General features: G+C 47.3%; 1 protein-coding gene across 1 annotated transcript in view; it reads left to right on the top strand.

Moving 5' to 3' along the window:
* The first annotated feature begins 5009 nt into the window (after positions 1 to 5009).
* LOC106807558 (sonic hedgehog protein A-like) overlaps positions 5010 to 12680 on the top strand; it is a 28378-nt gene continuing 20707 nt past the window's right edge. Inside the window, exon 1 of the mRNA XM_014809928.1 lies at positions 5010 to 5892. Within this exon, the coding sequence (XP_014665414.1) occupies positions 5575 to 5892 (318 nt within the window). The 5' untranslated portion in view covers positions 5010 to 5574. The remainder of the gene's footprint in view (positions 5893 to 12680) is intronic.

The following is a 12680-nucleotide window of genomic DNA, read 5'->3' as shown; positions in this document are numbered from 1 at the left end:
GGTGGGTTGTGGAAGGCGGTGGCTGGGGTGGTGGCGTGTGGGAGGGGGTGGTGCGGGTGGGGTGTGGAGGGTGTGGTGTAGTGGGTGTGGAACGGGGGTGGTGGGGTGGGTGTGGGAGGGGGTGTGGGTGGGTGGGTGGGGTGTGAGAAAGGGTGTGTGGGGGGTCGGTGTGGGAGGGTGGTAGAGTAGGATGTGGGAGGGGTTTGGTTCGGGTGGGGTGTGGGTAGGGTGTGGTAAGGTGGGAGTGGGAGGGGTGTGTGGTGTGGGCTGTGTTAAGGGTTTGTTGGGGTGGGTGTGCGAAGGAGTGGTGGGCTGGGGGTGGGATGTGGGAGGGGGTGGTGGGGTGGGATGTGGGAGGGGGTGGTGGGGTGGGGTGTGGGAGGGAGTGGAGTGGTGGGGTGTGGGAGGCACTGGTGGGGGTGGTGGGATGGGGTGTGGGAGGATGTGGTGGTGGTGGGGGTGGTGGGATGGGGTGTGGGAGGTGGTGGTGGTGGTGGGGGTGGTGGGAGGGGGTACTGCCTAATGACTGGCTATTGCTCAATGGCTTAGCAAGCTTGGTGCAGCAGACGCAGCAATAACGACGCTATATGGCAGCGCTATAGCATAATCCTCACGTTTACGAGCGCCCGTAAGGTAAACAAAGAATAACGTGATCACGTCCGTTGTCAAATTACGAAAATGACTAATAGCATAGCCGTCGTCATCGTCGTCGTCGTCGTCGTCGTCTCGTATTACCGACATGTTTTATCGGAATCGACGTTGGCAGTACTAACACCAGCGCTAGTGCGTCGGCGTCGTCGTGGTCCCGTTTCTCATTAAATACGATTCGACGTTTTAGTATTATAAACAAAGTAATTATCGGCGTTGTCGCCGTCGTCGCAACACACCCACGCGCTGCTATGACAACAACGTTACCGGTTCCCGTCGGATATCTACGTGGGCGTGATTAAATTTTGTCCGTGATTCAAAGATCCGTGTCAAATATTGCGACCGTTTATGGCGAGGGTTATGACGATACTACATATAGGCAGGCCCACAAGCGACATGCTTCTCCTTCAACTGGCTAGACGGATATTTGATTGTCGATTTTAGAAAATGAAGTTTCTGTCTTGACTATCGGCGTAACGAAGTCTGAGCGGGGAAAAAAATGCGCCGCCATAATGTAATTTTATGGCATTTGTTCGTCGTCTGCGTGTTTCTTCCTAAAGTGTTTACCTTTAGCAAGAAATATTTCGCCACGGACTTGCAAATAGGTTTGGTAAAGATGAGAAGTACTGTCGACTCGCAGAGATATTCGTACCAAGCGACACAGCAATGAATAAAACCGGAGTGAACAAGCCGCTCAAAAGAACACTACATACAATTGGCAGAGCGGCAGTGGATGAGAGTTGCTGATATAAATAGATTAACCATACGCGATTTCGAGAGAAATTCATGCGAAAGCTCAAAGAAAGATCATTAAATTTTTATAACTGACCGCACGCACGCTGCACGAGGCATTTAATGGACTCGGCAGCAGCATAAGAGTTGTATCGCCACTATTGTTGCGTCGTTCGCGACAACCCGCACGAATCGCAACCACGTCTGCATGGCAGTATTTCGCTGCCGTACGTCTCAGACGCGACATCAGAAGAAACGAACGCCCCCTCGAGTTGATGAAATTAAATTATCGATTCCAATTTTTTTCCCCGGAGTTTGCGCGTGACTTCGCCCCCACAGCGATTTCGTAATTTTTATGCCGTCTGTTAATTAGATTCGGGCCCCTATGAACTGGCAGGTAATTATTTCTGTAACATCGATGATCATTAGCGTTCTAGTGAAACCTTTTCTAGATCAACGAGATTCTGTCGTGTCAAGCGAACGCTGCGTGCATGCATACTCCGCCATTAGACAAAACACACGAACATTCCAACTTTCTACGCAGCGAAAATCTATAACAGTTCGCGGAATACGTCATTCTATAGCCGGCGCGGCGTAATACAATTATGTATTAATAAAATAAACGGCGCATTTCCTCGCATGAAATATTTAAACATTCGAGAGCGAGCCATGCAAACGGACGACGACCCCTCCCCCCTTCGTTCTATCTTCATCACAACGGAGAGCACGCGAATGGTTTCGTCTTATTATTGATGCATTTGTTCGGCGTGATAGCGAGCGGCTAAATTTGAGAGACCCCAGCTACAGCGCTTGGCTAGCTCCTCCCTCTCAGGGGCCCCGGCATATTAGCCTATATCCGCTTGAACCCGAGACGTGGAATCAAACACTAGCTGTAACGCAAGCCCCATCGCATACTCCGGTATGCCGGTTATGTCTTACGCGCACAGCGAGAGAGAACGTCGAATGACGTCATCGTTCTGATTACACGCACTATTATATTGCGTCGCAGTCTTACTCTTGTTTCCGAAAGCTATACAGTAGAAGTCCAGAAATCCTGATGCCAGAAATCCGGATCACCCGAGAATCCGGACTTTTCGAAAACTCAAATTTTACTCTCTGCTTAATAAACTAAAAATAAATAATTAATTTGCATAAAACAACTTCCGCTTTCATTTGTTTAGTGTATTTTTCTTTTGCACTGTTCATTTTAAACATGATTTCAAGCATTACACGCTCTTTGTAGTGAAAAGTTTTTATGTTTACATTTTTGTCAAGTGTTTACTTCATTTTACTTTAAACCTGCGCGTTTTGATAAACGAAGCATGCTGTATTCGCTAATGAATAAACTATAAAAATTTACCTGCTTATCTCTTCCTTATTACTTGAATTCTAAAGTACTTCCCGAGAATCCGGAAAATTCGAAAATTCGGACCGACCCAATCCCCGAGCAGTCCATATTTCTGGACTTCTACTGTAATAGAAGACGCGACTACTATGTACCGTGGATCTAAGTATACGGGACTCGTGCAACGTAGTCGTTTATCGCGCAGTCAATAAATCGACAATAAAAATTTGTGCTCGTCGCTACATGCAGGATAAGTCGAGAGATAGTCGACACGGCAAGTTGTTTATGCGAAAGGCCGGCGTCGGATTTTCCGCGTTTGAAATATATCGACGTTAAGTTAGGTGCAGGTAGGATTACAAAGGGAAATCGTATTTATATACGTCCGCACCAGCCAGCACGATCGAAGTTTCCTAGACTATATCCTTTATGTGGGTGGCACACAGTATTTCCCGTTTGTCCTTTTCCTATCGGCACCTGTTCTTTCGGCCCACCTGTCACGGAGCAAGAATTGTTACTCGTTAACCACTACACGTCGGGTGGCACGCCCTTGCGGGAGAACACGGCAGAATCCCCACTGCTTTACGTAAATGCATAATAGTTACACTTTCCACCACAAGAATAGCGGTTTTTCCCGCTCGCCGCTGAACTGTAAAGCGAATGACTGCATTCGAATACAGCCGAAATTGCACGAAATCATGCACGTGTGCGCGGCTACCGCGCGTATGTTGCCGACACAATGCAAAACACGGCGCCGGAATTTTCATAAAACCTCCCAAATTGTGGCTTTCGGTTGAGTCCGCCAATGCGTGCACTGACCCGTCTCAAATAGCACCGCATAAACTCGTTCACCACCGCTCCCTATTTAATTTAATTTTTCCTCCTTCCGACGCAGCATCGTCAAATATGGCGTCTATGGAATCACGCTCCGTAATGTCATTCATTCCCCGTGCGCGCGCGCGCGTGTGTATTATAGGTGCGTATACGTGCGTATACGTACGCGCGGGCAGACACGCTGGTGCATGGTCTCGCGTGGGGGCAAGGAGGTGGGATGTCGGTAATTGGAAACAGTGATGCAATCAACGGCGTTCCTCATGGCAACAGATATTGCCATTTAACGCATTACGCGTATAGCTACGTAATCAGTGCTGTTGTATATTTTATTAGCCGCGCTCTCGCGCTGTTCGGCTTGCAGCGTCCGTGCGTGTCATTACGCCACCGAATTCATGAATCCTGGGGTGACCGCAGGCATATCGGACCTACCGTGCAGGCCAAGCAACTATAACACTCGCTAACATACCATATACCATTCAGCTGTGTGTGTGTGCGTGTGTGTGTTTGAATGTTATACATTGAATGTATAAGCGCATGGCATCATCACACCTACTGGCCCCCACAATGTGTGTGTGTGTGTGTGTGTGTGTGTGTGTGTGTGTGTGTGTGTGTGTGTGTGTGTGTGTGTGTGTGTGTGCGTGCGTCCGTGTGTGTGCGTGCGTCCGTGTGTGTGTGTTGTGTGGTTGTGTGTGCGTGTTTGTGTATGTGTGTATGCGTCCGTGTGTGTGCGTGCGTCCGCGTGTGTGCGTGCGTCCGTGTGTGTGCGTGCGCGAGTGCGTGCGTGCGTGCGTGCGTGCGTAAATTCCCCTTCGAGCGCAAGTCGACGCAAGCGCTACATGCGGCGGACACACGAGCACGCGCGCGAGTGTCGGCATCGCGACTGCCGCCTGCTGGCGCTGCTGGCGCTGCTGGCGCTGCCGTCGCTGCTGTCGCTCAGCCGACACTCGGGAGATACCCGGCGGATCGCGTAACGATCCGAAGTGATCTAATCCCATCACCTCCCATTCTTTCCCTCGAGGGAGGAGCCGCCTCTTGTTTCTTACGCGTGCGTCGGACAGGCAGACGACCAAGCGGAAGGCTGCTTGTAAAGTAGATCCGTGCAGCGAGCTTGCCGCGCAGTGCCGTCATCTTACGTGAGCAGTCGTTAGAGCAATAATTGCATCGCTGTGATAATAAAATGCTCATATCCTGACCGCGCTCGCGATTTTGCCATCCGGCAGCGGCGGCAGCGTAATGAAACGGCGAAATCACGTCAGTCATTGTCGCTGACTATTTACCCACGCTGTATACAACAAATGTTCAGCGTGCCATTACTAGGTAGTGCACATCGAGTGCTGGCGACTTTCGGTAAATACCGCTCAGCCAATCGCTGAGCGCGATCAAAGTCTGGGTGGTTTATCAGGTGACAGACGGCAGCGAGGGGCGCGCAAGAGACCTGCGCGAGATACCTGTCGCTGCTCCGCCGCACATAGACCTCTCATGCACGGGCTCAGTGCCACCAGTACCAACAGTGATCTCTCTGTGGAATAAACGCGGATATTACGTCGTGAATAAACCCTCGTATATATATCTATATATATATATCTATATATATACACGCATATATTTATGTACACGCATGTGCGTACACGTACACGTACGAGCCGTCGTGACGTCTTCGACGTGACCTTGAAGATGAAGACATCATCAGAGTTGTCGTCGCACGTGGAACTCGTCGCCGAGGCTTCGCTGGCCGACGTCGTCTGCTGTCGTCGTCGTCCTCGTCTGCTTACCCGCGGAGGCCGGTCGTCGGCCGGAGATCGTACGCGCTGAACACCGCGTTTAACTGTCGTCTGCAGTGCAGACGGACTACAGCAGGAGAGTGCATTTCATTGCGAGATTTTTTAGTGCAAACAACGAAGTCGGCGAGAGCCTTTCTGCACGCATGCATGCAGCCGTAGAGCCGAGAGCGAGCTAATAGGTATGTGTTTTGATAAACAGTCGTCGTCGAAAATCATCTACATGTCGGTCGTGCAACTATGGCTAGCAAGTTGCTGATGTGGAGACGCGTTGAGCCGACGGCTGTGCTGCTGCTGTTGCTGCTTGTCACCGATGCGGTGCTATCGTGTGGGCCCGGCCGAGGCGGCATGAGACGCAAGAGCTCGCACAAGCCGACGCCGCTCGTCTACAAGCAACATGTGCCGAACGTATCTGAGAATACGCTGGGAGCGAGCGGGTTGTACGAGGGACGCATCACGCGCGACGACCCGCGATTCAAAGAGTTGGCCGCTAACTACATCACGGACATTATCTTTAAGAACGAGGAAGGCACCGGCGCAGACCGACTCATGACACAGGTAATTAAGACTCTATACCCCGAAACCGCAATCGGAACCGTGATCGTAAACCTATCTCCAATCGTAACCCGAACCGTATATACGTAACTTTCGCTCTGACCTTCACCCTAGCCCTAACCGTTTACGTAACTTTAGCTCTAACCCTAACCCTAACCATAGCATATAATCATAGCAGAGTCGGCCTATATTATGTACTTGCAAGATAATTGGCCCAGAGATAAAAGATAAGTGTTAATGCATGATTGATAGAGGATTAAATAGACGATGAAACATATTGAACTTATTTTGAACCATTTATTTGAATCATATGCGTTAAGCGTATGTTATTGTTAACACATAACGTTATTGCTATATAGTATTTATTTGAATTCAAATCATATATGATTCTATTTAACATATATAATATATATGTTAAATAGAATCATATATGATTTGAATTCAAATTATGGGCCGAGTCCGTATAGGCCGAGTCTGTAATAGGCCGACTTCGTCAATGGGACGACACTGCTATGGGTCGGGTGGACCCGACGCCAGCTCGAACCTTAATCCTAACCCTAACCCTAACCCTAATCCTAACCTTAACCCTAACCCTAACCTTAACCCTAGCCGTAACCGTATAGGTAACTAGAGCTCTAATGATAATTCTAGCCCTAGTCGTATACGTAACTAGAGCTCTAATGATAATTCTAGCCCTAGTCGTAACCGTAACCGCAACCGTAACGAGATCTTTAACATATCCCTAACTGTGACCGTTACCCTAACCGCAACATTAGCTCTAACCCCAACCCTAGTCTTAATCATAACCCTATTCATAACTCCGACCCCGACACACTTAATCTGGGATGAAGTCTACTTTCACGGTTAGAGTTAGACTTACCTGTCAGGCTTAGCGTTAGTGTTTGTGTCAGTGTGGTAAGGCTTACAGTTAGGGTCAGGCGTTATGGTTACAAATGTGGTTAGAGAGCTGACGATGAGAATTTATGAGTACTGAAGTAGACATGAGCCTTAACTCTGTATGAATGAGAAGACTACGTCATGATACGCTTTACTTTAAATTCTAGCGGCTATTATGCAAGAGCAGATGCGACTCCCTGTCTCTACTACCATATATCTATATGCGTATGAATAATTAAAATAATGGCTGCGCACAGACAGGCGTTATCGACGTCGCAATCAACGAAGGTTTTAATTGAATAGGTAAGCCCTACGCGCAGTTTAATGTTAAACGAGTTTATAGGCGAACGCAGGAGAAACCGCTGCAAACATATTCGTCCCCTAATGAGAAAGATGCGTTGTAACACCTATTGCACTCAAAATAGTTGATAGCGCACAGTTCTACGTCGGGCGGTTTGCGTAGCTATACGCGTTGACAAGAGATACTTTGGGAAGGATTGTAGTCGAGTGTGCAACAACAGCCAGCAACTTAACACGACACCTGGAGCTTTGGCGAACTCTTTGTCATGGTAACACTCCTCCCTGCTCTCCTTTCGTCTCTCTCTCCGCTCTCTCTCTCTCTCTCTCTCTCTCTCTCTCTCTCTCTCGTCTTTCATCGCTTTACGCAAACACACAGATACGCACACACGAACGAACGAACGAACGCACCACACTCCGCCGCGCACGCACGGCACGCACGCCCACGCACGCACGTACGCCACGCACTCACGCACTCTCACGCAACACACACTAACGCGCGCGCGCGCAATCACGGGGCGTTTGTGCTGCTCACGAGGGCGCGCGTAAAGGCGGCTTAGTCAAAACCGCCGGTGAGAAAGCGCAGCAAGACAACGTTAGCTGCGACCGCACGCATTTTACACTTGGTCGACCTTTCGCGGGTGGAAGTATCCCCTGACAGATCAGGCACTTGGACACCGTCTCAATAAAAATAAATAGATGGCTGAATAGAAACACGAAAATGTATTACTACCAAAGTGCTTTAATGTTCTGTACTCTACTTTCGCTCTATGAATCACCCTGGGCTAAATGACGTCCAAATGCTCATCTGCCACCACACAAAGTACACCGCACGGCTTAGCTGCTGCACACTGACACATAAAGTATATGGTTATCGTGTCAGCTAGATGGGTGCAGAGCTAGCGTGCGGGCTGCGTGTACTTGTGGTGTTGCCGAGATGGATGAGCCATTTTTGAACGGCACACTACAGGAACATTGTCGCGGCAATAATAGGGGAAGAGAGTATGAGAACATTTAAAACTTTGCGGTGAGTAATAGGATTTTCGTATTTATTAGCGATTTATCATTTTATTTGAAACGCTCCAGAGTGCCCTGTGACTCGCACTTTGATTATGTTCAGTACAAATGCTCACGTACGAGGTTAAATAGCTAACGTACGGCCCGATTATCGAAATCGCACGGCGGTGACGCGGTATGGATCTCTAACGCAAACTGAGCTGTTTTCTCTGCTCGGTTTGAATGTAGATTTCGGCTACGAGGAGTATATGCTCGTCTGAGCATAATGACGAATCTTTTAACGGCCGTCTTAAACTATGACCTGGTTATTATACATCTATTAGCCGTCGCGTATTTTAACGCTGCCTTTCCTCGCGACACATTTATGACGTAACTCGGTTCTAGTCCGTTGCAGTGCGCTTACGCGTTGTTTAATCGTTAGTAGCCTCCTAAATTCTCTTAGTTTCTTTTAAATTCTTCTGATTGTACTATGCTGAGAGCGCAGAAGTAAGGTGCGTTATAGATGTGTCGCTAGTGAGTAGCAGAGAGAGGAACCGAGGGACCAGTGCTGAGAGCGAAGCCCGCCAGACGTAGATTGAAAAGCGTGAGCCCAAGAGGAGAGGGGTCGCCCAGAATAGAGAGGGTTTCGCATCTGAGAGAAGATTGGTCCCAGGGGAGCGAAGAGAGGGGGTCCGAGGAGGGAGGCGGTTTTCCGGCGGACGAAGGAGGTAACCCCCTCCAGGGGAAAGGGAGAGAGATGACCCACGGAGGGAATTTCCCGAGGAGAGGGGTCTTGAAGAAGTAGGGCGTCTCTTGCGGGCAAGACGGAGAGGGATTCCAAGGACGGAAGAAGAGGAGTCTGAAGCGATGGAAGAGGATAAAGAGAGAGAGAGAGCGCGCGAGAGGGAAAGAAAGCGAGAGGAAGAACGTGCGTGAGAGAGAATAAGAGTGTGCGAGAGAGACCGAGTGAGAGAGCGAGAAGGGGGTGTGATGCACCAAGGAGAAAGAAAGAAAGAAAGAAAGAAAGAAAGATGGAAAGTTTACGCAGAGGAGGCACCGCCTATAAAACCAACGGCGAAATATGTCTAATAATTCTACCTGCAGTGGTTTGGGTTATATGACCGCGAGACGACCTAGGTGCGTCAGGTTAAAATTCTATATACCGCCTAAATTCGAGATGTTTCTGTACTCAGCTAGGTTAGTATATCCTGATCGCTTTGCCTAGCCCTCGATTAGACCTAGAAATGTAATAGCGCCCTATTGTACATACAGTGACATTACGTAAGCAGCGCCATACACTGATGTCGGCCAGTCTAGCATATTGTGTTGGGGTACATATTACATGTACTTAACAATGTCACGTCGGCAATGAATTCCATTGTCGTGTTTTGTGCGGTAGCTACCACTTAGATCAGCCAGTGTCCGTCGTGTTCCGCGGTATGATTTAATTTCATATATTTGTTATATTAGACAAACACGCCGTCGTTTGTTAAGCGCTAGCATGTCTGCGCACTCGCTGGGGGACTCGGCTTTATGATATTTGCCAGTAGACCTATTGTGTTGTAATGGCGAATTCGTAAACTGTTGCGATTTGCGGGGTGTATAGCTGGTTCCAGACTGCACCTGCAGTCGGAAAAGTTATCGTCATGATATGCCCGTGAACGTTGTTGGTGACCGCTGCGTACGTGGCGGCGGCAACGTTCGAGAGTCGTTATAAGCAGAAGAACAGACGAGACACGATTGCCGAATTTAGAAGTACGAAGCGTGCCATCTTGCGTGACTTCGCAATCAGTTTTGAAATTTAAATGCAAAAATCTTTCAGCGATATAAAGTGCGGCGTATGGCATACCTATGATTCCACCATATAGTTATGAATGATTTTATGCCGAAGCTAAAAAGCCATGTGTGTTATGTTCCAGTGTTTCAAGCGAAACTAACCTTTCGTGGTTTTCTTCGGCAAGGCGTCCGTAAGCGCATATTTATTTGTAGGCACGCTGCTACCTAATTCGTTATTGCTGTCCCGTTCTCTATATAAAGATTACAAAAAGTTACAAATTGTGAAGGCAATACAACGATATTCCGACAAATTTCATATCATTCGAGTACCCATGATGGAAACAATTAAAGCACACCTAAGCTAGTCTATACTGCATTGAAATGCATCTGGGATTGGTCGGCTAGTAAACGAAACCTATCGGATCACAAACAAATTGACTGGAACATCATGTATTTCAAATCATCAGGCACATCAATTACCTTTGATGCAAACGTATGGGCAGCTTTTAATTTTAATCACTTTGTTTTGTAGTGAAACAACATAAAGCCATTAGGGTGTCATTAGTCCATTCAAGAATGGATTACGGATTACAATTCGCTAAGTACTTTTGACACATATTAATCATTAACATTTAAAAGGTAATCGTGCTTAATGTAGGACCTAGGTAGCAATCACTGTTTTAAACCAATTTAAATGTAGCATGACGGAGTGCCACAGTGAGCGGAAAGTGATGCGAGGAAAAGCTTGTGATCGAAAGGCTCGTTATTTCAAGTGTGCTACAAAATGCGGATTTGATTCTTATTCCAATCAGGTGTGCAGAGCAAGCAACCATCGCTAAAAGGTCACCACACTTTTCAGGAAGATATTTACTGTGACCATAGTGAATGTAATGCGCAAATGCATGTAATGCAAATGCAAAAGCATGTGAAACTGAAAGGTCATCAAATATAGTTTGTGGGCGCCTGGTAAAATGTCATATGTGAATCCAACACACCTTACTTTGTGAATCCGATGTACAGAAAACACTCCGAACTCTGAGATCAGTAATGTAGGACGCGGATAGATGCCAACTGCGTACTAAATTAAATTCACACTCAATAATTAATCAAGTGTCAGCGATCACATTCGATTACATCAAGAGCGTATAAAGAAGGGAAATATATAATACAATCCTGCTTTATACGCTCTTGATTACATCGTAATGACATTATACGCATTATATACATATTGATGTGACATGTAGTCTATACCTAAGAGATGATATAATCTTATGTTAGCTTTCTCACCTCAACCTTCATCACCATCAAGCTACGTAATTGGTAATGTTAATTAATTCTATAACACCCGTTTACGCAGATGATGACAATTGTTCTGTTCAGAAATATATTAATATATTAATTATATTGCACCTATATATTAATATATTAATAAACCACACATTAAACAATTTGGTTACATAATATAGCTGGTGGTGTTAGGCGCGCAATATAAGGATACAACAAGAAGTTTATACACACACCAGGCAATAAAAAGTTATCTGCATAGGCTAGCGATGCCAATCGACACTTGCATTGACTAGTATATGTGTGGCGTGTTGTCGCCTTGCTTACAGACAAACGCATCCGCACATTGAAGCACGCACGCACGCGCGCACGCACGCACGCACGCATGAACGCACGCGCGCACGAACGCACGCACGCACGCACGTACGTACGCACTCACGCACTCACGCACACACACACGCGCGCGCGCGCACACGGGTTTGTGTGCTCACGTAGGCGCGCGTACGGCGGCTGTAGTCAAAACCGCCGGGAGAAAGCGCAGCAGACAACCGTAGCTGCACGCACGCATTTACACTTGTCGACTTCGCCGGTGAAGTATCCCCCTGCCAGAGGCACTTGGAACGTCTCAATAAAAATAAATAATGGTAAATAAACACGAAATGTATTTACTACCAAAGTCTTAATGTTTCTCTACTCTATTTCGCCTATAATCACCTGTAAATGACGTCCAAATGCTCATCTGCAACACACAAGTACACCGCACGCTAGCTGCTGCACACTGACACATAAATATATAGTTATGTGTCAGCTAGTGTGCAGAAGCTAGCGTGCGGTGTACTTGTGTGTTGCAGATGAGCATTTGGACGGCATTTACAGGAAATTGTCGGCAATAATAGGTGAAAGAAAGTAGAGAAACATTAAAACTTTGGTAGTAAATAGATTTCGTATTTATTTAGCATTATATTTTATTGAAACGCTCCAAGTGCCTGTGACCGCACTGATTATGTTAGTACAAAGCTCACGTACGGAGTTAAATAGTAACGTACGGCCCGCATTATGAAATCGCACGCGGTGACGCGGTATGGATCTCTAACGCAAACTGAGTGTTTTCTCTGCGGTTGAATGTAGATTTCGGCCGAAAGTATATGCGCTGAGCATAATGACGAATTCTTTAACCGGCGTCGTAACTATGACCTGGTTATTATACACTATTAGCCGTCGCGTATTTTAACGCTGCCTTTCCGCGAACACATTTATACTCTCCGGTACTTGCCAGGCGCTGCGTTGTTTAATCGTTAGTAGCTCCTAAATTCTTTAGTTCTTTTAAATTTCTGATTGTACTATGTAACCAAGTAGTGCGTATAGTGTGTCCGAGTATACAGAGAGAGAGAGAGAGAGAGAGAGAGAGAGAGAGAGAGAGAGAGAGAGAGAGAGAGAGAGAGAGAGAGAGAGAGAGAGAGAGAGAGAGAGAGAGAGAGAGAGAGCGCGAGAGAGAGAGAGAGAGAGAGAGAGAGCGCGAGAGAGAGAGAGAGAGCGCGCGC

The sequence above is a fragment of the Priapulus caudatus genome, unplaced genomic scaffold, assembly GCF_000485595.1.
Source record: "Priapulus caudatus unplaced genomic scaffold, Priapulus_caudatus-5.0.1 Scaffold222, whole genome shotgun sequence".
Taxonomy (NCBI): Eukaryota; Metazoa; Priapulida; class Priapulimorpha; order Priapulimorphida; family Priapulidae; genus Priapulus; species Priapulus caudatus.
Note: the sequence above shows the minus strand (reverse complement) of the source record. Positions and strands in the feature narration are given on the sequence as shown.